At 44.9% G+C, this 26,376-nt stretch overlaps 1 protein-coding gene across 1 annotated transcript in view; it reads left to right on the top strand.

Moving 5' to 3' along the window:
- LOC115175534 (cyclin-dependent kinase 6) overlaps nucleotides 1-26,376 on the top strand; it is a 69,743-nt gene that overhangs the window by 31,117 nt on the left and 12,250 nt on the right. Inside the window, exon 5 of the mRNA XM_029734823.1 lies at nucleotides 19,732-19,841. Within this exon, the coding sequence (XP_029590683.1) occupies nucleotides 19,732-19,841 (110 nt within the window). The remainder of the gene's footprint in view (nucleotides 1-19,731; nucleotides 19,842-26,376) is intronic.

The following is a 26,376-nucleotide window of genomic DNA, read 5'->3' on the forward strand; positions in this document are numbered from 1 at the left end:
CAGTAGGTCAGAAGTTTTACATACAGTAAGTTGACTGTGCCTTTAAACAGCTTGGAAAAGTCCAGAAAATGATGTCATGGCTTTAGAAGCTTCTGATAGGCTAATTGACATCATTTGAGTCAATTGGAGGTGTACCTGTGGATGTATTTCAAGGCCTACCTTCAAACTCACTGCCTCGTTGCTTGACATCATGGGAAAATGAAAAGAAGTCAGCCAAAATTGTAGACCTCCACAAGTCTGGTTCATCCTTGGGAGCAATTTCCAAACGCCTGAAGGTACCACGTTCATCTGTACAAACAATAGTATGCAAGTCTAAACACCATGGGACCACTCAGCTGTCATGACACTCAGGAAGTAGACGCGTTCTGTCTCCTAGAGATGAATGTACTTTGGTGTGAAAAGTGCAAATCAATTCCAGAACAACAGCAAAGGACCTTGTGAAGATGCTGGAGGAAACAGGTACAAAAGTATCTATATCCACAGTAAAACTAGTCCTATATCCACATTACCTGAAAGGCCACTCAGCAAGGAAGAAGCCACTACTCCAAAACCGCCATAAAAAAGCCAGACTATGGGTTGCAACTGCACATGGGGACAAAGATCGTACTTTTTGGAGAAATGTCCTCTGGTCTGATGAAACAAAAATAGAACTGTTTGGCCATAATGACCATCGTTATGTTTGGAGGAATAAGGGGGAGGCTTGCAAGCCGAAGAACACCATCCCAACCGTGAAGCACGGGGGTGGCAGCATCATGTTGTGGGGGTGCTTTGCTGCAGGAGGGACTGGTGCACTTCACAAAATAGATGGCATCATGTGGATATATTGAAGCAACATCTCAAGACATCAGTCAGGAAGTTAAAGCTTGGTCGCAAATGGGTCTTCCAAATGGACAATGACCCCAAGCATACTTCCAAAGTTGTGGCAAAATGGCTTAAGGACAACAAAGTCAAGGTATTGGAGTGGCCATCACAAAGCCCTGACCACAATCCTATAGAAAATGTGTGGGCAGAACTGAAAAAGTGTGTGCGAGCAAGGAGGCCTACAAACCTGACTCAGTTACACCAGCTCTGTCAGGAGGAATGGGCCAAAATTCACCCAACTTATAGTGGGAAGCTTGTGGAAGGCTACCTGAAACGTTTGACCCAAGTTAAACAATTTAAAGGCAGTGCTTACCAAATTTCTAATTGAGTGTATGTAAACTTCTGACCCACTGGGAATGTGATGAAAAAAATAAAAGCTGAAATAAATCATTCTCTCTACTATTATTCTGACATTTAACATTCTTAAAATAAAGTGTTGATCCTAACTGACCTAAGACAGGGAATTTTTACTAGGATTAAATGTCGGGAACTGTCAAAAACTGAGTTTAAATGTATTTGGCTAAGGTGTATGTAAACTTCCGACTTCAACTGTATAAACTCTAACTGGCCCTGAGGAAGACACAGGGATGCCGAGACGTTGGTAAATACCCATTACATTTCTGGGAGTTTATATATGGAGTGTGCGACTTTCTTTATCGCCATTTTGTCCTTAGCCAAACGTTTGGTGGAACTGGTCCCTTTAAAGGTGTCAGTCCATCCGGGGCGGGAGCCCTGCACGGTAGAAAAGAATGTGGCCGCGGGCCACTACATAGGGAATAGGGTGCCATTTGGGATGCAGCCTGTGTTGAAGGCAGGGGCCTTTCATCCTGAGATTCCTTTGAGAGAGAGAATGTAAACACGGGCCCCCGGCCAAGCCCATCAGCCAGGCTTACGACTAATCACATTGTATCTCGATTGTTTTAATTCCACAGGGGATATCAAAGAGAGAAGCTGGCTGGGGCAATAGAGGAATAGTGCTGGGTTGGGGTGGGTGGATAGTACTGGCTGAGGGGGGAGAAGGGGGGATGGAGGTAGTTTAAGGCTCTATTAACAGGGCACAATGCCTGCCCAATGATCTCTTTAGTGCTCCACACTGGTCCAGTCTTTAACAGTACAGTTGTACTGGAGACAGCGCTGCAACGGAGAGAGAAAGAGACAGAGGGAAAGCGGGAGAGAGAGAGAGCATGAGAGAGAGAGAGCATGAGAGAGAGAGAGAGAGTGAGGGAAAGTGAGGCAGAGTGAAAGAGAAAGAGAGAGGGAGAGAGAGAGGGAGGCATAGGAAAAGAGAGAGGCAGAGGTAGTGAGAGAGGTAGAGGGAGAGTGAGAGAGACAGAGGGAAAGAGAGAGACAGAGGGAAAGAGAGAGAGAAAAAGAGGGAAAGAGAGAGAAAAAGAGGCTGAGGGAAAGAGCGATATAGAGGCAGATTGAGAGAGAGAGAGGGAGAGTGAGAGAGGCAGAGGGAGAGTGAGAGAGACAGAGGGAAAGAGAGAGGCAGAGGGAAAGAGAAAGAAAGGCAGAGGGAAAGGGAGAGTGAGAAAGGTAACAAAAGAGAGAGCGAGAGGGGCAACACGAGAGGGAGGAAGGCGGATGTGCTTGGTCAGTGGAGCTTGCCTTGCCTTGGAGGATCTGCTGCATGGCTGCTTTCTGTGCTGCCTGTTCTGACTGCCTGTGCTGCTTGTCTGCCTGTGCTGTCGGTTCTGCCTGTGCTGCCTGTTCTGCACGTCTGCCTGTGTTGCCTGTTCTGCCTGTGCTGCCTGTCTGCCTGTGCTGCCTGTGCTGCCTGTTCTGCCTGTCTGTTTGCCATTTCCTCTCCAGTGTGTAGCAGAGAGCGAGTTGGCCAGACGGGATGGATGCTCTCAGCAGAAAGGAATGCCCAGAATGTTGTCCTTTAATCTGGAGTCAGCCAGCCCAGGACACGGCTGCTTTATCTGACCGCCTCTGTTCTGTTAGCAGACAAGCAGCAGCTCCACACAAGCAGAGCCAAAGTATAGGCCTGCATACCTGTCAGTCAGGCTACAGTCCCAGCCCCCTGGCCCTGGCCTGCACAGACATGGGAGAAGAAGAGGAGATGGAGGGAGGGTGGGTGGGAAGGAGGCAAGGGGGGAGAAAAATAATAGAGAGAGAGAATGGGGATGGAGGGGATATACAGTCGTGGCCAAAAGTTTTGAGAATGACACAAATAATTTTCACTAAGTTTGCTGCTTCAGTGTCTTTAGATATTTTTGTCAGATGTTACTATGGAATACTGAAGTATAATTACAAGCATTTCATAAGTGTCAAAGGCTTTTATTGACAATTACATGAAGTTGATGCAAAGAGTCAATATTTGCAGTGTTGACCCTTCTTTTTCAAGACCTCTGCAATCCGCCCTGGCATGCTGTCAATTAACTTCTGGGCCACATCCTGACTGATGGCAGCCCATTTTTGCATAATCAATGCTTGGAGTTTGTCAGAATTTGTGGGGTTTTGTTTGTCTACCCGCCTCTTGGGGATTGACCACAAGTTCTCAATGGGATTAAGGTCTGGGGAGTTTCCTGGCCATGGACCCAATGTATCTATGTTTTGTTCCTCGAGCCACTTAGTTATCACTTTTGCCTTATGGCAAGGTGCTCCATCATGCTGGAAAAGGCATTGTTCGTCACCAAACTGTTCCTGGATGGTTGGGAGAAGTTGCTCTCGGAGGATGTGTTGGTACCATTCTTTATTCATGGCTGTGTTCTTAGGCAAAATTGTGAGTGAGCCCACTCCCTTGGCTGAGAAGCTTCCTCACACATGAATGGTCTCAGGATGCTTTACTGTTGGCATGACACAGGACTGATGGTAGCGCTCACCTTGTCTTCTCCGGACAAGCTTTTTTCCGGATTCCCCAAACAATCGGAAAGGGGATTCATCAGAGAAAATGACTTTACCCCAGTCCTCAGCAGTCCAATCCCTGTACCTTTTGCAGAATATCAGTCTGTACCTGATGTTTTTCCTGGAGAGATGTGGCTTCTTTGCTGCCCTTCTTGACACCAGGCTATCCTCCAAAAGTCTTTGCCTCACTGTGCGTGCAGATGCACGCACACCTGCCTGCTGCCTTTCCTGAGCAAGCTCTGTACTGGTGGTGCCCCGATCCCGCAGCTGAATCAACTTTAGGAGACGGTTCTGGCGCTTGCTGGACTTTCTTGGGCGCCCTGAAGCCTTCTTCACAACAATTGAACCGCTCTCCTTGAAGTTCTTGATGATCCGATAAATGGTTGATTTAGGTGCAATCTTACTGGAAGCAATATCCTTGCCTGTGAAGCCCTTTTTGTGCAAAGCAATGATGACGGCAAGTGTTTCCTTCCAGGTAACCATGATTTACAGAGGAAGAACAATGATTCCAAGCACCACCCTCCTTTTGAAGCTTCCAGTCTGTTATTCGAATTCAATCAGCATGACAGAGTGATCTCCAGCCTTGTCCTCGTCAACACTCACAGCTGTGTTAATGAGAGAATCACTGGCCTGATGTCAGCTGGTCCTTTTGTGGCAGGGCTGAAATGCAGTGGAAATGTTTTTTTGGGGATTCAGTTAATTTGCATGGCAAAGAGGGACTTTGCAATTAATTGCAACTCACCTGATCACTCTTCATAAGATTCTGGAGTATATATGCAAATTGCCATCATACAAAGTGAGGCAGCAGACTTTGTGAAAATTAATATTTGTGTCATTCTCAAAACCTTTGGCCACGACTGTAGAAAGAGAGTTAGAAGATCTTTTACAAATTAGACGACAGCCTTGATTAATAATATTTCTTAAAAGCGTAATCTGGGATTCAAACAATCAAATCAATCAATCAAATGTATTTTATAAAGCCCTTTTTACATCAGCAGTTGTTTCAAAGTACTATACAGATACCCAGCCTAAAAGACCAAGCAATGCAGATGCAGAAGCACTGTGGCTAGAAGAAACTCCCTAGAAAGGCAGAAACCTAGAGAGGAACCAGGCTCTGAGGGGTGGCCAGTCCTCTTCTGGCTGTGCCGGGTGGAGATTATAAGAGTACATGGCTATTAAGGCCAGATTGTTCTTCAAGATGTTCAAACGTTCATAGATGACCAGCAGGGTCAAATGATAATCACTGGTTGTAGAGGGTGCAACAGGTCAGCACCTCAGGAATAAATGTCAGTTGGCTTTTCATAGCCAAGCATTCAGAGGTCGAGACGGCAAGTCCGGGAGAGAGGGAGAGAAAGAGTCGAAAGAGTAGGTCCAATACAAAGTAGCACATCCGGTGAAACAAGTCAGGGTTCCATAGCTGCAGACACAACGGCAGAACTGGATCCTGAGGCATGGTCCTGGGGCTCCTAGAGAGAGAGAGAAAGAGAGAGAGAGACTGAGGAGAATTAGAGGGAACATGACTAAGTTCACAGAGTAACCAGATAGAACAGGAGAATTTAAGAACACACAGTAACCAGATAGGACAGGAGAATTTAAAAACACACAGTAACCAGAGAGGACAGGAGAATTTAAGATCACACAGTAACCAGATAGGACAGGAGAATTTAAGATCACAGTAACCAGATAGGACAGGAGAATTTAAAAACACACAGTAACCAGAGAGGACAGGAGAATTTAAGAACACACAGTAACCAGATAGGACAGGAGAATTTAAGATCACAGTAACCAGATAGGACAGGATAATTTAAGATCACAGTAACCAGATAGGACAGGATAATTTAAGATCACACAGTAACCAGATAGGACAGGAGAATTTAAGAACACACAGTAACCAGATAGGACAGGAGAATTTAAGAACACACAGTAACCAGATAGGACAGGAGAATTTAAGATCACAGTAACCAGATAGGACAAGAGGATTTAAGATCACACAGTAACCAGATAGGACAGGAGAATTTAAGATCACAGTAACCAGATAGGACAGGATAATTTAAGATCACACAGTAACCAGATAGGACAGGAGAATTTAAGATCACAGTAACCAGATAGGACAGGAGAATTTAAGAACACACAGTAACCAGATAGGACAGGAGAATTTAAGAACACACAGTAACCAGATAGGACAGGATAATTTAAGATCACACAGTAACCAGATAGGACAGGAGAATTTAAGATCACAGTAACCAGATAGGACAGGAGTATTTAAGAACACACAGTAACCAGATAGGACAGGAGATTTTAAGAACACACAGTAACCAGATAGGACAGGAGAATTTAAGATCACAGTAACCAGATAGGACAGGAGAATTTAAGAACACACAGTAACCAGATAGGACAGGAGAATTTAAGAACACACAGTAACCAGATAGGACAGGAGAATTTAAGAACACACAGTAACCAGATAGGACAGGAGAATTTAAGAACACACAGTAACCAGATAGGACAGGAGTTTTTAAGAACACACAGTAACCAGATAGGACAGGAGAATTTAAGATCACAGTAACCAGATAGGACAGGAGAATTTAAGATCACAGTAACCAGATAGGACAGGAGTATTTAAGATCACAGTAACCAGATAGGACAGGAGATTTAAGATCACAGTAACCAGATAGGACAGGAGAATTTAAGATCACAGTAACCAGATAGGACAGGAGAATTTAAGATCACAGTAACCAGATAGGACAGGAGAATTTAAGATCACTGTAACCAGATAGGACAGGAGAATTTAAGATCACAGTAACCAGATAGGACAGGAGAATTTAAGATCACAGTAACCAGATAGGACAGGAGAATTTAAGATCACACAGTAACCAGATAGGACAAGAGAATTTAAGATCACACAGTAACCAGATAGGACAGGAGTTTTAAGATCACAGAAACCAGATAGGACAGGAGAATTTAAGATCACACAGTAACCAGATAGGACAGGAGAATTTAAGATCACACAGTAACCAGATAGGACAGGAGAATTTAAGATCACAGTAACCAGATAGGACAGGAGAATTTAAGATCACACAGTAACCAGATAGGACAGGAGTATTTAAGATCACAGTAACCAGATAGGACAGGAAAATTTAAGATCACACAGTAACCAGGGAGGACAGGAGAATTTAAGATCACAGTAACCAGATAGGACAGGAGAATTTAAGATCACAGTAACCAGATAGGACAGGAGAATTTAAGATCACAGTAACCAGATAGGACAGGAGAATTTAAGATCACAGTAACCAGATAGGACAGGAGAATTTAAGATCACAGTAACCAGATAGGACAGGAGTATTTAAGATCACAGTAACCCGATAGGACAGGAGATTTAAGATCACACAGTAACCAGATAGGACAGGACAATTTAAGATCACAGTAACCAGATAGGACAGGAGAATTTAAGATCACAGTAACCAGATAGGACAGGAGAATTTAAGATCACAGTAACCAGATAGGACAGGAGAATTTAAGATCACAGTAACCAGATAGGACAGGAGAATTTAAGATCACAGTAACCAGATAGGACAGGAGTATTTAAGATCACAGTAACCCGATAGGACAGGAGAATTTAAGATCACACAGTAACCAGATAGGACAGGAGAATTTAAGATCACAGTAACCAGATAGGACAGACTGACCCTAACCCCCCCGGACTGAAACAAGGGGGGTCGGGGGACAACCAAGCTTTCACCCTGCCTCTTTTTGGGGATATATACCATTCATTTAAAAGTCCAAAAAGTGATGTATCAATCCCAAATTGCCCCTTTAAGTTGTACATGTTGAATTGGACATATCTTTTTCCACAATCAGAAGTCTTCATGTCTTGATTGAGTTACCGTTCAGCTGCTCCGTTATTTCACAGAGTATATCCTGATTTATATAGAGAGGCCGACCGATGTTTTATGGAGAGAGAGAGTGAATTGTCTGTGTGCAGTGTGCTAATAGACAGAGACATAGGACAGAGGTGTATATGCTTCCTTGGAATACAGAGAGACGTTCTGTATGTGTTTTACAGACACATAAGGATTATATAAAGAGATGTGTAGATATTTTATAGAGAGAGGAGAAACAAAGGACGCGTGCGCTTCAGCGGGTCAACTTTAGCAGCACTGACAGTGGGCTGATGTTTTCTGGGTCTGCATAAGGCCATGAGGCTTGGAAAGGGAAAGTCTTTATAAATCACTTCCACTTGGTACATGCAGGATATTATTTCTTCAGGAATGCCAAATGATTGCCCTTTAACCATTATAAAGTATGCATAGTTGTCATATAGAACAAAAGGAATACTCTGACTGTATCCCGAATGGCACTCTATTCCTTATGTAGTGCACTACTTTTGACCAGGTCCCATAGGGGACAGAAACACTTGACTTGCGTGATGAATAACCTTAGCTGAGACCTGAAGACTTCAGTTTGCTCCCTGGGCTAGTACCTAGGCGCTAGGCGTTCGCTCCGCAGGCCAATGCAATCTTGTGGTGCTCAGAGGTCAGGGTTCAAGCCCAGCCAGTCACACTCCTGTGACGATCATTGCTGTACCTGGTGTATGTATGCCATACCAAACACATGACGATCTGGGACCAGGAAATAGCTCTCTAAAGGCACAAATCATTACTGTGTGTTGCAGCAAGTCTTCTCTGGGACAGTTCTGCATGGTAACAACACTTACTGCAATGTACTTCCTGCTCTGTCTGTCTGTGGCCTAGCCTTCGAATAACAGCGGATATACGTACTTAAACACTCACATCAGTTAGCATTGACTATGTGGTTCTTCCTAGAAGTCTGCTGCTAGCTGCTTTGTGGTGTTTGAAATAGATGCCACCTGCAGAAACAGCAGGCATCTCTCTCCCTTTGAGAAACATAACCACAGGAAAGAGTCTGATTGGGGTTGATATCGTACACATGCATTTATCCATGTTTTATCGGAGTGATCTATGTCTCTCTATTTGTGGTGGTATGTTCGGTAATTTTATTTTGAGACCTTTTTTGGTCTGAAATATGAAAGCTTGCATCAACACTCAATTCAGTTGTATACAATGTGGTTATGACGTAGAGCTGTGGCAAGAGAGAGAGAGATAGATATATGAGATAAGAAAACAAACATGAAATGAAATCACATTCATTGTCATCCAGAAGATGATCCTGCCAATTGGGCAGTGCAACCACCATTTCATTCATGGTTTTTCTCAACTCCCCCTCACTACTCAAAAATCTTCAATGGCCTGCCTGAGTCATGTGCATTTCATCTCAGGTCACGTGACAAGAGCTAACCAACACTGTTCTCTGCTTCGACTTCCTCTCCATTTCCACTAAACCAGGGAGAATGATCTGAAATAGTGCCTCCAGAAATAGCATCTGACCATTCTGTCAGTTCGCATGAAGAACATGATTACTTTTTTTAATGCACATAATCAACCTCTTCACACACCAACACCAGTGAACTCTGTCTCTTCACACACCAACACCAGTGAACTCTGTCTCTCTTCACACACCAACACCAGTGAACTCTCTCTCTTCACACACCAACACCAGTGAACTCTCTCTCTTCACTTCACACCAACACCAGTGAACTCTCTCTCTTCACACACCAACACCAGCGAACTCTCTCTCTTCACACACCAACACCAGTGAACTCTCTCTCTTCACACACCAACACCAGTGAACTCTTTCTCTCTTCACAGACCAACACCAGTGAACTCTCTCTCTTCACACACCAACACCAGTGAACTCTCTCTCTTCACACACCAACACCAGTGAACTCTCTCTCTTCACACACCAACACCAGTGAACTCTCTCTCTTCTCTTCACACCAACACCAGTGAACTCTCTCTCTTCTCTTCACACCAACACCAGTGAACTCTCTCTCTTCACACACCAACACCAGTGAACTCTCTCTCTTCACACACCAACACCAGTGAACTCTCTCTCTTCACACACCAACACCAGTGAACTCTCTCTCTTCACACACCAACACCAGTGAACTCTCTCTCTTCACACACCAACACCAGTGAACTCTCTCTCTTCACACACCAACACCAGTGAACTCTTTCTCTCTTCACAGACCAACACCAGTGAACTCTGTCTCACTTCACACACCAACACCAGTGAACTCTCTCTCTTCACACACCAACACTAGTGAACTCTCTCTCTTCACATACCAACACCAGTGAACTCTCTCTCTTCACACACCAACACCAGTGAACTCTCTCTCTTCACACACCAACACTAGTGAACTCTCTCTCTTCACACACCAACACCAGTGAACTCTCTCTCTTCACACACCAACACCAGTGAACTCTCTCTCTTCACACACCAACACTAGTGAACTCTCTCTCTTCACATACCAACACCAGTGAACTCTCTCTCTCTTCACACACCAACACCAGTGAACTCTGTCTCTCTTCACACACCAACACCAGTGAACTCTCTCTCTTCACACACCAACACTAGTGAACTCTCTCTCTTCACACACCAACACCAGTGAACTCTCTCTCTTCACACACCAACACCAGTGAACTCTGTCTCCCTTCACACACCAACACCAGTGAACTCTCTCTCTTCACACACCAACACCAGTGAACTCTCTCTCTTCACACACCAACACCAGTGAACTCTCTCTCTTCACACACCAACACCAGTGAACTCTCTCTCTTCACTTCACACCAACACCAGTGAACTCTCTCTCTTCACACACCAACACCAGTGAACTCTCTCTCTTCACACACCAACACCAGTGAACTCTTTCTCTCTTCACAGACCAACACCAGTGAACTCTGTCTCACTTCACACACCAACACCAGTGAACTCTCTCTCTTCACACACCAACACTAGTGAACTCTCTCTCTTCACATACCAACACCAGTGAACTCTGTCTCACTTCACACACCAACACCAGTGAACTCTCTCCCTTCACACACCAACACCAGTGAACTCTCTCTCTTCACACACCAACACCAGTGAACTCTCTCTCTTCACACACCAACACCAGTGAACTCTCTCTCTTCACAGACCAACACCAGTGAACTCTGTCTCCCTTCACACACCAACACCAGTGAACTCTCTCTCTTCACACACCAACACCAGTGAACTCTCTCTCTTCACACACCAACACCAGTGAACTCTCTCTCTTTCTCTTCACACCAACACCAGTGAACTCTCTCTCTTCACACACCAACACCAGTGAACTCTCTCTCTTCTCTTCACACCAACACCAGTGAACTCTCTCTCTTCACTTCACACCAACACCAGTGAACTCTCTCTCTTCACACACCAACACCAGCGAACTCTCTCTCTTCACACACCAACACCAGTGAACTCTCTCTCTTCACACACCAACACCAGTGAACTCTTTCTCTCTTCACAGACCAACACCAGTGAACTCTCTCTCTTCACACACCAACACCAGTGAACTCTCTCTCTTCACACACCAACACCAGTGAACTCTCTCTCTTCTCTTCACACCAACACCAGTGAACTCTCTCTCTTCTCTTCACACCAACACCAGTGAACTCTCTCTCTTCTCTTCACACCAACACCAGTGAACTCTCTCTCTTCTCTACACACCAACACCAGTGAACTCTCTCTCTTCACACACCAACACCAGTGAACTCTCTCTCTTCACACACCAACACAGTGAACTCTCTCTCTTCACACACCAACACCAGTGAACTCTCTCTCTTCACACACCAACACCAGTGAACTCTCTCTCTTCACACACCAACACCAGTGAACTCTCTCTCTTCACACACCAACACCAGTGAACTCTTTCTCTCTTCACAGACCAACACCAGTGAACTCTGTCTCACTTCACACACCAACACCAGTGAACTCTCTCTCTTCACACACCAACACTAGTGAACTCTCTCTCTTCACATACCAACACCAGTGAACTCTCTCTCTTCACACACCAACACCAGTGAACTCTCTCTCTTCACACACCAACACTAGTGAACTCTCTCTCTTCACACACCAACACCAGTGAACTCTCTCTCTTCACACACCAACACCAGTGAACTCTCTCTCTTCACACACCAACACTAGTGAACTCTCTCTCTTCACATACCAACACCAGTGAACTCTCTCTCTCTTCACACACCAACACCAGTGAACTCTGTCTCTCTTCACACACCAACACCAGTGAACTCTCTCTCTTCACACACCAACACTAGTGAACTCTCTCTCTTCACACACCAACACCAGTGAACTCTCTCTCTTCACACACCAACACCAGTGAACTCTGTCTCTCTTCACACACCAACACCAGTGAACTCTGTCTCTCTTCACACACCAACACTAGTGAACTCTCTCTCTTCACATACCAACACCAGTGAACTCTCTCTCTCTTCACACACCAACACCAGTGAACTCTCTCTCTTCACACACCAACACTAGTGAACTCTCTCTCTTCACACACCAACACCAGTGAACTCTCTCTCTTCACACACCAACACCAGTGAACTCTGTCTCTCTTCACACACCAACACCAGTGAACTCTGTCTCTCTTCACACACCAACACCAGTGAACTCTCTCTCTTCACACACCAACACCAGTGAACTCTCTACCTTCACACACCAACACCAGTGAACTCTCTCTCTTCACACACCAACACCAGTGAACTCTGTCTCCCTTCACACACCAACACCAGTGAACTCTCTCTCTTCACACACCAACACCAGTGAACTCTCTCTCTTCACACACCAACACCAGTGAACTCTCTCTCTTCACACACCAACACCAGTGAACTCTCTCTCTTCACTTCACACCAACACCAGTGAACTCTCTCTCTTCACACACCAACACCAGTGAACTCTCTCTCTTCACACACCAACACCAGTGAACTCTTTCTCTCTTCACAGACCAACACCAGTGAACTCTGTCTCACTTCACACACCAACACCAGTGAACTCTCTCTCTTCACACACCAACACTAGTGAACTCTCTCTCTTCACATACCAACACCAGTGAACTCTGTCTCCCTTCACACACCAACACCAGTGAACTCTCTCTCTTCACACACCAACACCAGTGAACTCTCTCTCTTCACACACCAACACCAGTGAACTCTCTCTCTTCACAGACCAACACCAGTGAACTCTGTCTCCCTTCACACACCAACACCAGTGAACTCTCTCTCTTCACACACCAACACCAGTGAACTCTCTCTCTTCACACACCAACACCAGTGAACTCTCTCTCTTCTCTTCACACCAACACCAGTGAACTCTCTCTCTTCACACACCAACACCAGTGAACTCTCTCTCTTCTCTTCACACCAACACCAGTGAACTCTCTCTCTTCACTTCACACCAACACCAGTGAACTCTCTCTCTTCACACACCAACACCAGCGAACTCTCTCTCTTCACACACCAACACCAGTGAACTCTCTCTCTTCACACACCAACACCAGTGAACTCTTTCTCTCTTCACAGACCAACACCAGTGAACTCTCTCTCTTCACACACCAACACCAGTGAACTCTCTCTCTTCACACACCAACACCAGTGAACTCTCTCTCTTCACACACCAACACCAGTGAACTCTCTCTCTTCTCTTCACACCAACACCAGTGAACTCTCTCTCTTCTCTTCACACCAACACCAGTGAACTCTCTCTCTTCACACACCAACACCAGTGAACTCTCTCTCTTCACACACCAACACCAGTGAACTCTCTCTTCACACACCAACACCAGTGAACTCTCTCTCTTCACACACCAACACCAGTGAACTCTCTCTCTTCACACACCAACACCAGTGAACTCTCTCTCTTCACACACCAACACCAGTGAACTCTTTCTCTCTTCACAGACCAACACCAGTGAACTCTGTCTCACTTCACACACCAACACCAGTGAACTCTCTCTCTTCACACACCAACACTAGTGAACTCTCTCTCTTCACATACCAACACCAGTGAACTCTCTCTCTTCACACACCAACACCAGTGAACTCTCTCTCTTCACACACCAACACTAGTGAACTCTCTCTCTTCACACACCAACACCAGTGAACTCTCTCTCTTCACACACCAACACCAGTGAACTCTCTCTCTTCACACACCAACACTAGTGAACTCTCTCTCTTCACATACCAACACCAGTGAACTCTCTCTCTTCACACACCAACACCAGTGAACTCTGTCTCTCTTCACACACCAACACCAGTGAACTCTCTCTCTTCACACACCAACACTAGTGAACTCTCTCTCTTCACACACCAACACCAGTGAACTCTCTCTCTTCACACACCAACACCAGTGAACTCTGTCTCTCTTCACACACCAACACCAGTGAACTCTGTCTCTCTTCACACACCAACACCAGTGAACTCTCTCTCTTCACACACCAACACCAGTGAACTCTCTACCTTCACACACCAACACCAGTGAACTCTCTCTCTTCACACACCAACACCAGTGAACTCTGTCTCCCTTCACACACCAACACCAGTGAACTCTCTCTCTTCACACACCAACACCAGTGAACTCTCTCTCTTCACACACCAACACCAGTGAACTCTCTCTCTTCACTTCACACCAACACCAGTGAACTCTCTCTCTTCACACACCAACACCAGTGAACTCTCTCTCTTCACACACCAACACCAGTGAACTCTTTCTCTCTTCACAGACCAACACCAGTGAACTCTGTCTCACTTCACACACCAACACCAGTGAACTCTCTCTCTTCACACACCAACACTAGTGAACTCTCTCTCTTCACATACCAACACCAGTGAACTCTCTCTCTTCACACACCAACACCAGTGAACTCTGTCTCTCTTCACACACCAACACCAGTGAACTCTCTCTCTTCACACACCAACACCAGTGAACTCTCTCTCTTGACACACCAACACCAGTGAACTCTCTCTCTTCACACACCAACACCAGTGAACTCTGTCTCCCTTCACACACCAACACCAGTGAACTCTCTCTCTTCACACACCAACACCAGTGAACTCTCTCTCTTCACACACCAACACCAGTGAACTCTCTCTCTTCTCTTCACACCAACACCAGTGAACTCTCTCTCTTCTCTTCACACAACACCAGTGAACTCTCTCTTCACACACCAACACCAATGAACTCTCTCTTCACACACCAACACCAGTGAACTCTCTCGCTTCACACACCAACACCAATGAACTCTCTCTTCACATACCAACACCAGTGAACTCTCTCTCTTCACACACCAACACCAGTGAACTCTCTCTCTTCACTTCACACCAACACCAGTGAACTCTCTCTCTTCACACACCAACACCAGCGAACTCTCTCTCTTCACACACCAACACCAGTGAACTCTTTCTCTCTTCACAGACCAACACCAGTGAACTCTGTCTCACTTCACACACCAACACCAGTGAACTCTCTCTCTTCACACACCAACACTAGTGAACTCTCTCTCTTCACATACCAACACCAGTGAACTCTCTCTCTTCACACACCAACACCAGTGAACTCTCTCTCTTCACACACCAACACCAGTGAACTCTCTCTCTTCACACACCAACACCAGTGAACTCTCTCTCTTCACACACCAACACCAGTGAACTCTCTTTCTTCACACACCTACACCAGTGAACTCTCTCTCTTCACACACCAACACCAGTGAACTCTGTCTCCCTTCACACACCAACACCAGTGAACTCTCTCTCTTCACACACCAACACCAGTGAACTCTCTCTCTTCACACACCAACACCAGTGAACTCTCTCTCTTCACACACCAACACCAGTGAACTCTCTCTCTTCTCTTCACACCAACACCAGTGAACTCTCTCTCTTCTCTTCACACCAACACCAGTGAACTCTCTCTCTTCACACACCAACACCAGTGAACTCTCTCTCTTCACACACCAACACCAGTGAACTCTCTCTCTTCACACACCAACACCAGTGAACTCTCTCTCTTCACACACCAACACCAGTGAACTCTCTCTCTTCACACACCAACACCAGTGAACTCTTTCTCTTCACACACCAACACCAGTGAACTCTTTCTCTCTTCACAGACCAACACCAGTGAACTCTCTCTCTTCACATACCAACACCAGTGAACTCTCTCTTCACACACCAACACCAGTGAACTCTCTCTCTTCACACACCAACACCAGTGAACTCTCTCTCTTCTCTTCACACCAACACCAGTGAACTCTCTCTCTTCTCTTCACACCAACACCAGTGAACTCTTTCTCTCTTCACAGACCAACACCAGTGAACTCTGTCTCACTTCACACACCAACACCAGTGAACTCTCTCTCTTCACACACCAACACTAGTGAACTCTCTCTCTTCACATACCAACACCAGTGAACTCTCTCTCTTCACACACCAACACCAGTGAACTCTCTCTCTTCACACACCAACACTAGTGAACTCTCTCTCTTCACACACCAACACCAGTGAACTCTCTCTCTTCACACACCAACACCAGTGAACTCTCTCTCTTCACACACCAACACTAGTGAACTCTCTCTCTTCACATACCAACACCAGTGAACTCTCTCTCTTCACACACCAACACCAGTGAACTCTGTCTCTCTTCACACACCAACACCAGTGAACTCTCTCTCTTCACACACCAACACTAGTGAACTCTCTCTCTTCACACACCAACACCAGTGAACTCTCTCTCTTCACACACCAACACCAGTGAACTCTGTCTCTCTTCACACACCAACACCAGTGAACTCTGTCTCTCTTCACACACCAACACCAGTGAACTCTCTCTCTTCACACACCAACACCAGTGAACTCTCTACCTTCACACACCAACACCAGTGAACTCTCTCTCTTCACACACCAACACCAGTGAACTCTGTCTCCCTTCACACACCAACACCAGTGAACTCTCTCGCTTCACACTCCAACACCAGTGAACTCTCTCTCTTCACACACCAACACCAGTGAACTCTCTCTCTTCACACACCAACACCAGTGAACTCTCTCTCTTCTCTTCACACCAACACCAGTGAACTCTCTCTCTTCACTTCACACCAACACCAGTGAACTCTCTCTCTTCACACACCAACACCAGTGAACTCTCTCTCTTCACACACCAACACCAGTGAACTCTTTCTCTCTTCACAGACCAACACCAGTGAACTCTGTCTCACTTCACACACCAACACCAGTGAACTCTCTCTCTTCACACACCAACACTAGTGAACTCTCTCTCTTCACATACCAACACCAGTGAACTCTCTCTCTTCACACACCAACACCAGTGAACTCTGTCTCTCTTCACACACCAACACCAGTGAACTCTCTCTCTTCACACACCAACACCAGTGAACTCTCTCTTCACACACCAACACCAGTGAACTCTCTCTCTTCACACACCAACACCAGTGAACTCTGTCTCCCTTCACACACCAACACCAGTGAACTCTCTCTCTTCACACACCAACACCAGTGAACTCTCTCTCTTCACACACCAACACCAGTGAACTCTCTCTCTTCTCTTCACAACAACACCAGTGAACTCTCTCTCTTCTCTTCACACCAACACCAGTGAACTCACTCTTCACACACCAACACCAATGAACTCTCTCTTCACACACCAACACCAGTGAACTCTCTCGCTTCACACACCAACACCAGTGAACTCTCTCTTCACACACCAACACCAATGAACTATCTCTCTTCACACACCAACACCAGTGAACTCTCTCTTCACACACCAACACCAGTGAACTCTCTCTTCACACACCAACACCAGTGAACTCTCTCTCTTCACACACCAACACCAGTGAACTCTCTCCCTTCACAGAACAACACCAGTGAACTCTCTCTCTTCACACACCAACACCAGTGAACTCTCTCTTCCAAATACCTAATGCTAGTCTGGTAGATAACTGAATAACTAAAAGCTATGTAGGATTTCCACTCAGACTAGGAGCCAGAAAAGTCTATAAACCAGAAATAATCTACCAAACCTAACTGAGTGACCATATTATTTGACCCAATTATCTGAAGTGACGTTCATCGTCCCAAAGGTACAGTCCACATTAGCAAGGCCAAAGTTGAACATACAACCTCGTAGTAACTGGTGTACCAAACCGCGGGGCAAGCTCAGCTGTTCAGCATTGTTCAGGGGTTCATCATTCTCACTGTGTTGGACAAACATGCAAGGCATTTGGGTACTAATCCCAAGGACCCCATTTCTGCCTTTGCTTACAAACATTGGTCTTTGCTGACACTTCGATAATCAGAGAGAGAGAGCAGCGGCTGCCGGGGCCTCGGGCCAAACGACCGCCGTAGGAAAAACTGGAGAGGGGAAAGCACCTGGAAGCAGTCCACGTTCTGGTGAGGGGTCACTGAGTTTTGTCTGGAGGCTTTCCCTACTGTAGCTGTTAACAATGCTGCTTTTCCTGTGGGCTAACAGTCAGTCGACACAGCTCCCAGCAGAGTACAAGCACAGGGTTAGAAATTGGGAGACGTGTGGGGAGCAGCTCTGGCACAAAATGGCTGCCTGCCTGTTTATTTCCTAGTTGGTTGCTACTACATAGCAAGTAGTGCAAGAGGTGTTCCACACTTCCTCCCAAAGCACTGCAAAGCACTTTCAAACCTGATGTCTGTGGGGGGAACGCAATATAAATACAATTTAGTAACATTATTCTAAGAGCCAAGAGTTGTACTGGGGTTTGTTTGAGTATGACAGCTGCATGATAAAGTTGTGTTAATCCTGTGATAGCAGAGGATCTAGTTGTAATGGACACACACACACACACACACACACACACACACACACACACACACACACACACACACACACACACACACACACACACACACACACACACACACACACACACAGGGACAAGTACTGAGTTTCCTGATGGCTCACTATGGAAACACTGTGTGATCTGGGCATACCAAAACAGGAGCGCTCCCAGAGACCTGCCCTGCCAGATATGATTTCATACCTTATGTAACCCTGAGACAGGGACACAGAAACATTAACCCTTCTGTGTGTGTGTGTGTGTGTGTGTGTGTGTGTGTGTGTGTGTGTGTGTGTGTGTGTGTGTGTGTGAGCCAGCTTACAAACAGTGTGGGCGTGTGTGTGTGTGTGTGTGTGTGTGTGTGTGTGTGTGTGTGTGTGTGTGTGTGTGTGTGTGTGTGTGTGTGTGTGTGTGTGTGTGTGTGTGTGTGTGTGAGAGAGAGAGAGAGAGAGCCAGCCTACTAACAGTGTGTGCGTGTGTGTGTGTGTGTGTGTGTGAGAGAGAGAGAGAGAGAGAGCCAGCCTACTAACAGTGTGTGCGTGTACATGTCTGTGGCGTTCTCAGGTAAAACACTTAGAGAGAGAGGACTGTGAGGGTGAAAGGAGGAATGTGTCTCAGGTATTAGGAGTGCTCTAGACTCAGCCTCTCTTTCTTTCCTCCTTTGCTCCTCAACTCCTCTCTTTCTCTCCTCTTTTACTCCTCTCCTCCTCTCTTTCTCTCCTCCTTTACTCCTCTCCTCCTCTCTTTCTCTCCTCCTTTACTCCTCTCCTCCTCTCTTTCTCTCCTCCTTTACTCCTCAACTCCTCTCTTCCTCTCCCCCTTTACTCCTCAACTCCTCTCTTTCTCTCCTCCTCTCCTCCTCTCTTTCTCTCCTCCTTTACTCCTCTCCTCCTCTCTTTCTCTCCTTTACTCCTCAACTCCTCTCCTCCTCTCTTTCTCTCCTCCATTACTCCTCTCCTCCTCTCTTCCTCTCCTCCTTTACTCCTCTCTTCCTCTCTTTCTCTCCTCCTTTACTCCTCAACTCCTCTCTTTCTCTCCTCCTTTACTCCTCAACTCCTCTCATCCTCTCTTTCTCTCCTCCTTTACTCCTCAACTCCTCTCCTCCTCTCTTTCTCTCCTCCTTTACTCCTCAACTCCTCTCATCCTCTCTTTCTCTCCTCCTTTACTCCTCAACTCCTCTCCAACTCATTATCAGGAAGGTGTTCCTAATGTTTGGTATACTCCGTGTGTTGATTGTGTGTCGGTAGGTGGTGACGTTGTGGTACAGAGCCCCAGAGGTGTTGCTCCAGTCCAGCTATGCCACCCCAGTTGACCTGTGGAGTGTGGGCTGTATCTTCGCTGAGATGTTCAGGAGAAGGTGAGTGGTCCTGGTACACGCGCGCGCACACACACACACACGCACACACACACACACACACACACACTCACACACACACACACACTGGGAGACACTGCATATTGACACCAGATAACTAACTAGCTGACACTATCGTTATACCACTGTGTGACACATCAGAACAGCGGTCCAACTGTCCTCCTCATACCACTTTTAAAACAGAGTCCAACTGTCCACCTCATACCACTTTTAAAACAGAGTCTAACTGTCACACTGTCCTCCTCATACCACTTTTAAAACAGAGTCCAACTGTCCACCTCATACCACTTTTAAAACAGAGTCTAACTGTCACGCTGTCCTCCTCATACCACTTTTAAAACAGAGTCTAACTGTCACACTCCCCTCACACACATAGCAGCTGTGTTTGAGGTCATTCACCATTTACAGAACACACTACTCTCTCTAGCGGTCAACCCGGTGTTTGTATAGATCTCATCAAGAAAGGTCATGTCATCATTTAGCCAACAGCACACAACAACCTGTGTAACATTGATTAGTGGCGGTTCATTCATTGCCTTGTGTATGAGGCTAAATGAAGAGCCATATCTCAGAGGTCATCAGAGCCAATGTGTCTGCCTAGTTCTTTTTTCCCATTACAACATAGCCAGTGCCTTGTTCACACCAAGACTGCCTGCGCTGTCATGCCATATGCGTCCCAAATGGCACCCTTATCCCTACATATTGCACTACTTTTGACCATGGCTCATATGACTCAGCTCGAAGTAGTGCATTATATAAAGAATAGGATGCCATTGGTTACCCACACATAGTGTCATTGGGAAGCCACACATCTGACCACTGGTACAGAAACACATGGGAACTGTTTACAACGTTGATCTGAAGACCTACACTTGTAGGATCTTCATTTGAGCTAGTTTGCTACAGCAGGAAAATAATCCTTCATCAACAAGAAATGTTAATTATTATGTTGATCATAACGAATGGACGTTTTTTTGTAGGGGTTAATACATTTGAAGTTAGGGTGGTAATTACAAACTTTAGAAGCCTTTTTAAAAAGTTGAATTCATTACAAGTTTGCATTGTGCAGGAAAATTCTCATAAACAAAAGAGTAATCAAATTAAGATCCTTCATCTGTAGTGCAGTGGTTTCAGAATTATTCTTTTTTTTAGGTACGCAAAAATAATAATCTCCCGAAGTTCCTTTTCCTGATTGCATTTTACGTACATACAAGACACAATGTGATGGTAAGGCATCATATATCAAGTTTGAAGAAGTGTAAAGGAATGTTACATGACAAATCGAACTGCTGTATGTTTTTCATGGAATTATTTGACTTGGGCATTTCCTCACAAATATATAATGTCATTTTCTGGCACCTGGCAAGATGATTGCGACTGGTGGTACATTTTTTGTCAGTTTGGTTATCAAACCATTAATGAAATTCCACCACAGTGGGCTGTGGTTGCAAGCAACGCAGGATCCAGCTTCTTGATATAGCTATTTGTCAGTTTGTGGTGTAGCATACTTCCTCTACTGGAATCCAAGCTGTTAATCAATCCTCCCTCACATCAGAAAAATACATGCAATGATAAATTCATATTTCTCTACTATAGAGTTTGTGTATATGTTACTGTTTTGTGCTTGTGAATGAACATGAGCGAGAGCGGGATCGGTCACTGGTTTAACAGATAAGCTGTCACTAGCTCACAAATGACACCGGCTGTGTCCCAATTCCCAAATGGCACCCTATTCCATATATAGTGCACTACTCTTGACCAGAGCCCTATGCGGTCATGTAAAGTAGTAGACTAAATAGGAAATAGGATAACATTTGAGACACAGTCACTGTTATGGTAGGGAGCGGTGCCAACAGGTCATTCATTTATGTCCGTCTGTACAGTGAGACACACGTCTCCCTCTCTCAGTAATGACGGACACAGGTAGGAGTCTTAGGAGATCAAGGTGTGTGTGTGCGTGTGTGTGTATGAGTATGAGTATGTGAGGGATGTGTGCGTGGATAGAAATGTGTGTGTTTGTGTGTACAGTACACATATTGTGTGTTGATTTCCCTGCTGTAACCCGATGACACAGATCATGGCTGATTATTCCCCATTGTCCTGGAGAGGATGTGGTGGGCTGGGTTTTCACATAACACTGATGTCACAGGCTGAGGCCGGACAGCCGGACAGATGGACAGCTGGGATGGCAGAGAGAGGACAGATCTCTGTCTTGGGATTCAGATATCCTGTCTCTCTCTCCAAGAGCACCCTGAGTGACATTGCAAACCCTGTGGATGTGTCCCAAAATAGGGTTCTGGTCAAAAGTGGTTCACTATATAGTGAATAGGGTGCCATTTGGGACATGACCAATGTTTAATGTAGTAGGGAATTGTCATGGTCATTGAAGGGGAACTCAAGGAAAGTTTTTGGTTGTCCACACCAAGCCTATAGTTGTGATCATATCCATAGCAATTCATTTCAATGGGACTCTCTGACTTCATCACTTACAGTGTATCTGACCATAGATTGATCATAGATGGACCATAGATTGATGACCACTTCAGATCCCTGTGGTCTTTCCCTGGCATTAGCCAGGAGAATGTGACCATGGCTATATAGCTCCCTTAATCTCTCTCCCTCTCTTTCTCTCTGTCTCTGTCTTTCTCTCTCTCTTTCTATCTCTCTCCCTCTCTTTCTCTCTGTCTCTGTCTTTCTCTCTCTCTTTCTATCTCTCTCCCTCTCTTTCTCTCTGTCTGTCTCTCTTTCACTTTCTATCTCTCTCCCTCTCTTTCTCTCTCTCTTTCTCTCTCTCTCTCCCTCTGTCTCTGTGTCTCTCTCTCTGTCTCTCTGTCTCTGTGTCTCTCTCTCTGTCTCTCTGTCTGTCTCTCTGTCTCTGTGTCTCTCTCTGTCTCTCTGTCTGTCTCTCTGTCTGTCTGTCTCTTCTTATGCATTGTTTCATTGTAATGGTAAGAGGGATCCTCTATGTAAGAATGAATGTTAGAAGTGTTGCTCTAACAGCTGTGTGTGTGTGTGTGTGTGTGTGTGTGTGTGTGTGTGTGTGTGTGTGTGTGTGTGTGTGTGTGTGTGTGTGTGTGTGTGCGTGCGTGCGTGCGTGCGTGCGTGCGTGCGTGCGTGCGTGTGTTGTTTGAAGCCCAGGGTTGTGGTCAGGGGGGTTATGAAGGCATCATGAAAAAACAAATGATCCATTTTATGACCTGGGGAAAATATTTTTATTTGAATGTACTATTGTAAGTTTAACCTTCACCAGGAAAATCTGGTAAGGTTTTAGGGTTTATTTTTATTTGAACTACACCCACCCATGGCTTAACCTTGTGTGTGGCCCAAATGGCACTCTATTTCCTATACTCTGTAGAGAACTACTTCAACCAGAGCCCTATGGGTCCTAGTCAAAGGAAGTGCACTGTATAGGGAATAGGGTGCCATTTGGGACGTAGACCTTTCCTCACAGTACCTTACTAACACATCAATGAATGTTCTCACAATGCTACTCTAACACAACTGTGGATGTTCTCACAATGTTACTCTAACACAACTGTGGATGTTCTCACAATGCTACTCTAACACAACTGTGGATGTTCTCACAATGCTACTCTAACACAACTGTGGATGTTCTCACAATGCTACTCTAACACAACTGTGGATGTTCTCACAATTCTACTCTAACAGAACTGTGGATGTTCTCACAATGCTACTCTAAAGCCTTCTGCATGCTTCGGTTTGGCTGGTGCCTAGCTGAAATCGTCTAGGTGAACAGAACGTGTGTGCTGCATGCTCCCTTAAAAGACCTTCGCTTGAAAAATGAGTAAAAAGCAGCAATAGTACTGTTGGTCCGTCTTCCGTTTCCATTTTAGTAGACGGTCTTATCCAGAGCAACTTACATGTTCATTCTGGTCCCCAATGGGAATCAAACCCACAACCCTGACATTGCAAGCACCATGCTCTAACAACTGAGCTACACGGGATTATCTTGAGATGCTGCAGCCAGTAGACACTTCCTCAAAATAATCAGAATTAATCTACGATAGCTCAAGAAATATGTCATTCATTTTTACATGTTTTTTTTGTAGAGGATATCTTAGTTGCACAATTTTACATCTAACTAAGATGTTTGGGGCAGTATTTCACAGGTGAAAAAATGTGCATGAAAACGATTCGTCACTCGTTGAATGACAATAAATACTTGATTGAAGAATCCCTACTGTTGACCAATCACAGACGAAGGGGTGTAGACTTCAACTACCGACATCAGCTTGCCTCAATAAAAAATGTTGTGTGCAAGAACTGCCGAAAAATCCCTTGCCGAAAGACCAAAACTAACAAAAACGTCAAAATGTCATAATAATATATGAACAAACTGCTCCGAACTGTTTCGGATGGGAAGCATGCGGACGCCTTTAAAGAACTATGGATGTCCACATCTCACTATACTAACACACCTATGGCTCCTTTCACACCATTCTCCTCACCATCCCAGCAATGACACTCACACTGGGGTACTAACAACACTACCCTGGAGAACCTTTTTTAAACATTATTTAGATGTTTTTCCTCCTTTATTTCCAAGATGGTTATGTATTTTACATCGATACAACATATTGATAATGCTTCATGCAAAGTTAAAAGTCTTCGAGGCATATTGGTCATCATCTCAACCTAATACAACTGGTATACAACTTTTATACAAATTTTATACAACTATTCACAACAACCTTTCCGCAAAAGGCTTGTCTATACCTGACATTTATATACATACAGCTCTCCTATTCACATCAAGATGATCCATTCACATGCTGATCTCATAGTCAGATCACACATTCTGATCTCATAGTCAGATCACACATTCTGATCCCATAGTCAGATCACACATTCTGATCCCATAGTCAGATCACACATTTTGATCTCATAGTCAGATCACACATTCTGATCTCATAGTCAGATCACACATTCTGATCCCATAGTCAGATCACACATTCTGATCCCATAGTCAGATCACACATTCTGATCCCATAGTCAGATCACACATTCTGATCTCATAGTCAGATCACACATTCTGATCTCATAGTCAGAACACACATTCTGATCTCATAGTCAGATTACACATTCTGATCTCATAGTCAGATCACACATTCTGATCTCATAGTCAGATGACACATTCTGATCTCATAGTCAGATGACACATTCTGATCTCATAGTCAGAACACACATTCTGATCTCATAGTCAGATGACACATTCTGATCTCATAGTCAGATCACACATTCTGATCTCATAGTCAGAACACACATTCTGATCTCATAGTCAGATCACACATTCTGATCCCATAGTCAGATCATACATTCTGATCTCATAGTCAGATCTGACATCTGATCCCATAGTCAGATCACACATTCAGATCCCAGAGTCAGATCACACATTCTGATCCCATAGTCAGATCACACATTCTGATCACACATTCTGATCCCATAGTCAGATCACATAGTCAGATTACACATTCAGTTCCCAGAGTCAGATCTGACATCTGATCCCATAGTCAGATCACACATTCTGATCTCATAGTCAGATTACACATTCAGATCCCAGAGTCAGATCCCACATTCTGATCCTATAGTCAGATCACACATTCTGATCCCATAGTCAGATCACACATTCAGATCCCAGAGTCAGATCACACATTCTGATCCCATAGTCAGATCACACATTCTGATCACACATTCTGATCCCATAGTCAGATCACATAGTCAGATCACACATTCTGATCACATAGTCAGATCACACATTCTGATAGTCAGATCACACATTCTGATCACACATTCTGATCCCATAGTCAGATCACATAGTCAGATCACACATTCTGATCACATAGTCAGATCACACATTCTGATCCCATAGTCAGATCACACTTTCTGAACCCATAGTCAGATCACACATTCTGATCCCATAGTCAGATCACACATTCAGGTCACATAGTCAAATCACACATTCTGATCTCATAGTCAGATCACACATTCTGATCACATAGTCAGATCACACATTCAGATCCCAGAGTCAGATCACACATTCTGATCCCAGAGTCAGATCACACATTCTGATCCCATAGTCAGATCACATAGTCAGATCACACATTCTGATCACATAGTCAGATCACACATTCAGATCCCAGAGTCAGATCACACATTCTGATCTCATAGTCAGATCACACATTCTGATCACATAGTCAGATCACACATTCAGATCCCAGAGTCAGATCACACATTCTGATCCCAGAGTCAGATCACACATTCTGATCACATAGTCAGATCACACATTCTGATCACATAGTCAGATCACACATTCTGAACCCATAGTCAGATCACACATTCTGATCTCTAGTCAGAACACACATTCTGATCTCATAGTCAGATCACACATTCTGATCTCATAGTCAGATCACACATTCTGATCTCTTAGTCAGATCACACATTCTGATCTCATAGTCAGAACACACATTCTGATCTCATAGTCAGATCACACATTCTG

The sequence above is a fragment of the Salmo trutta genome, chromosome 36 (genome assembly GCF_901001165.1).
Source record: "Salmo trutta chromosome 36, fSalTru1.1, whole genome shotgun sequence".
In the NCBI taxonomy this organism is placed as follows: Eukaryota; Metazoa; Chordata; class Actinopteri; order Salmoniformes; family Salmonidae; genus Salmo; species Salmo trutta.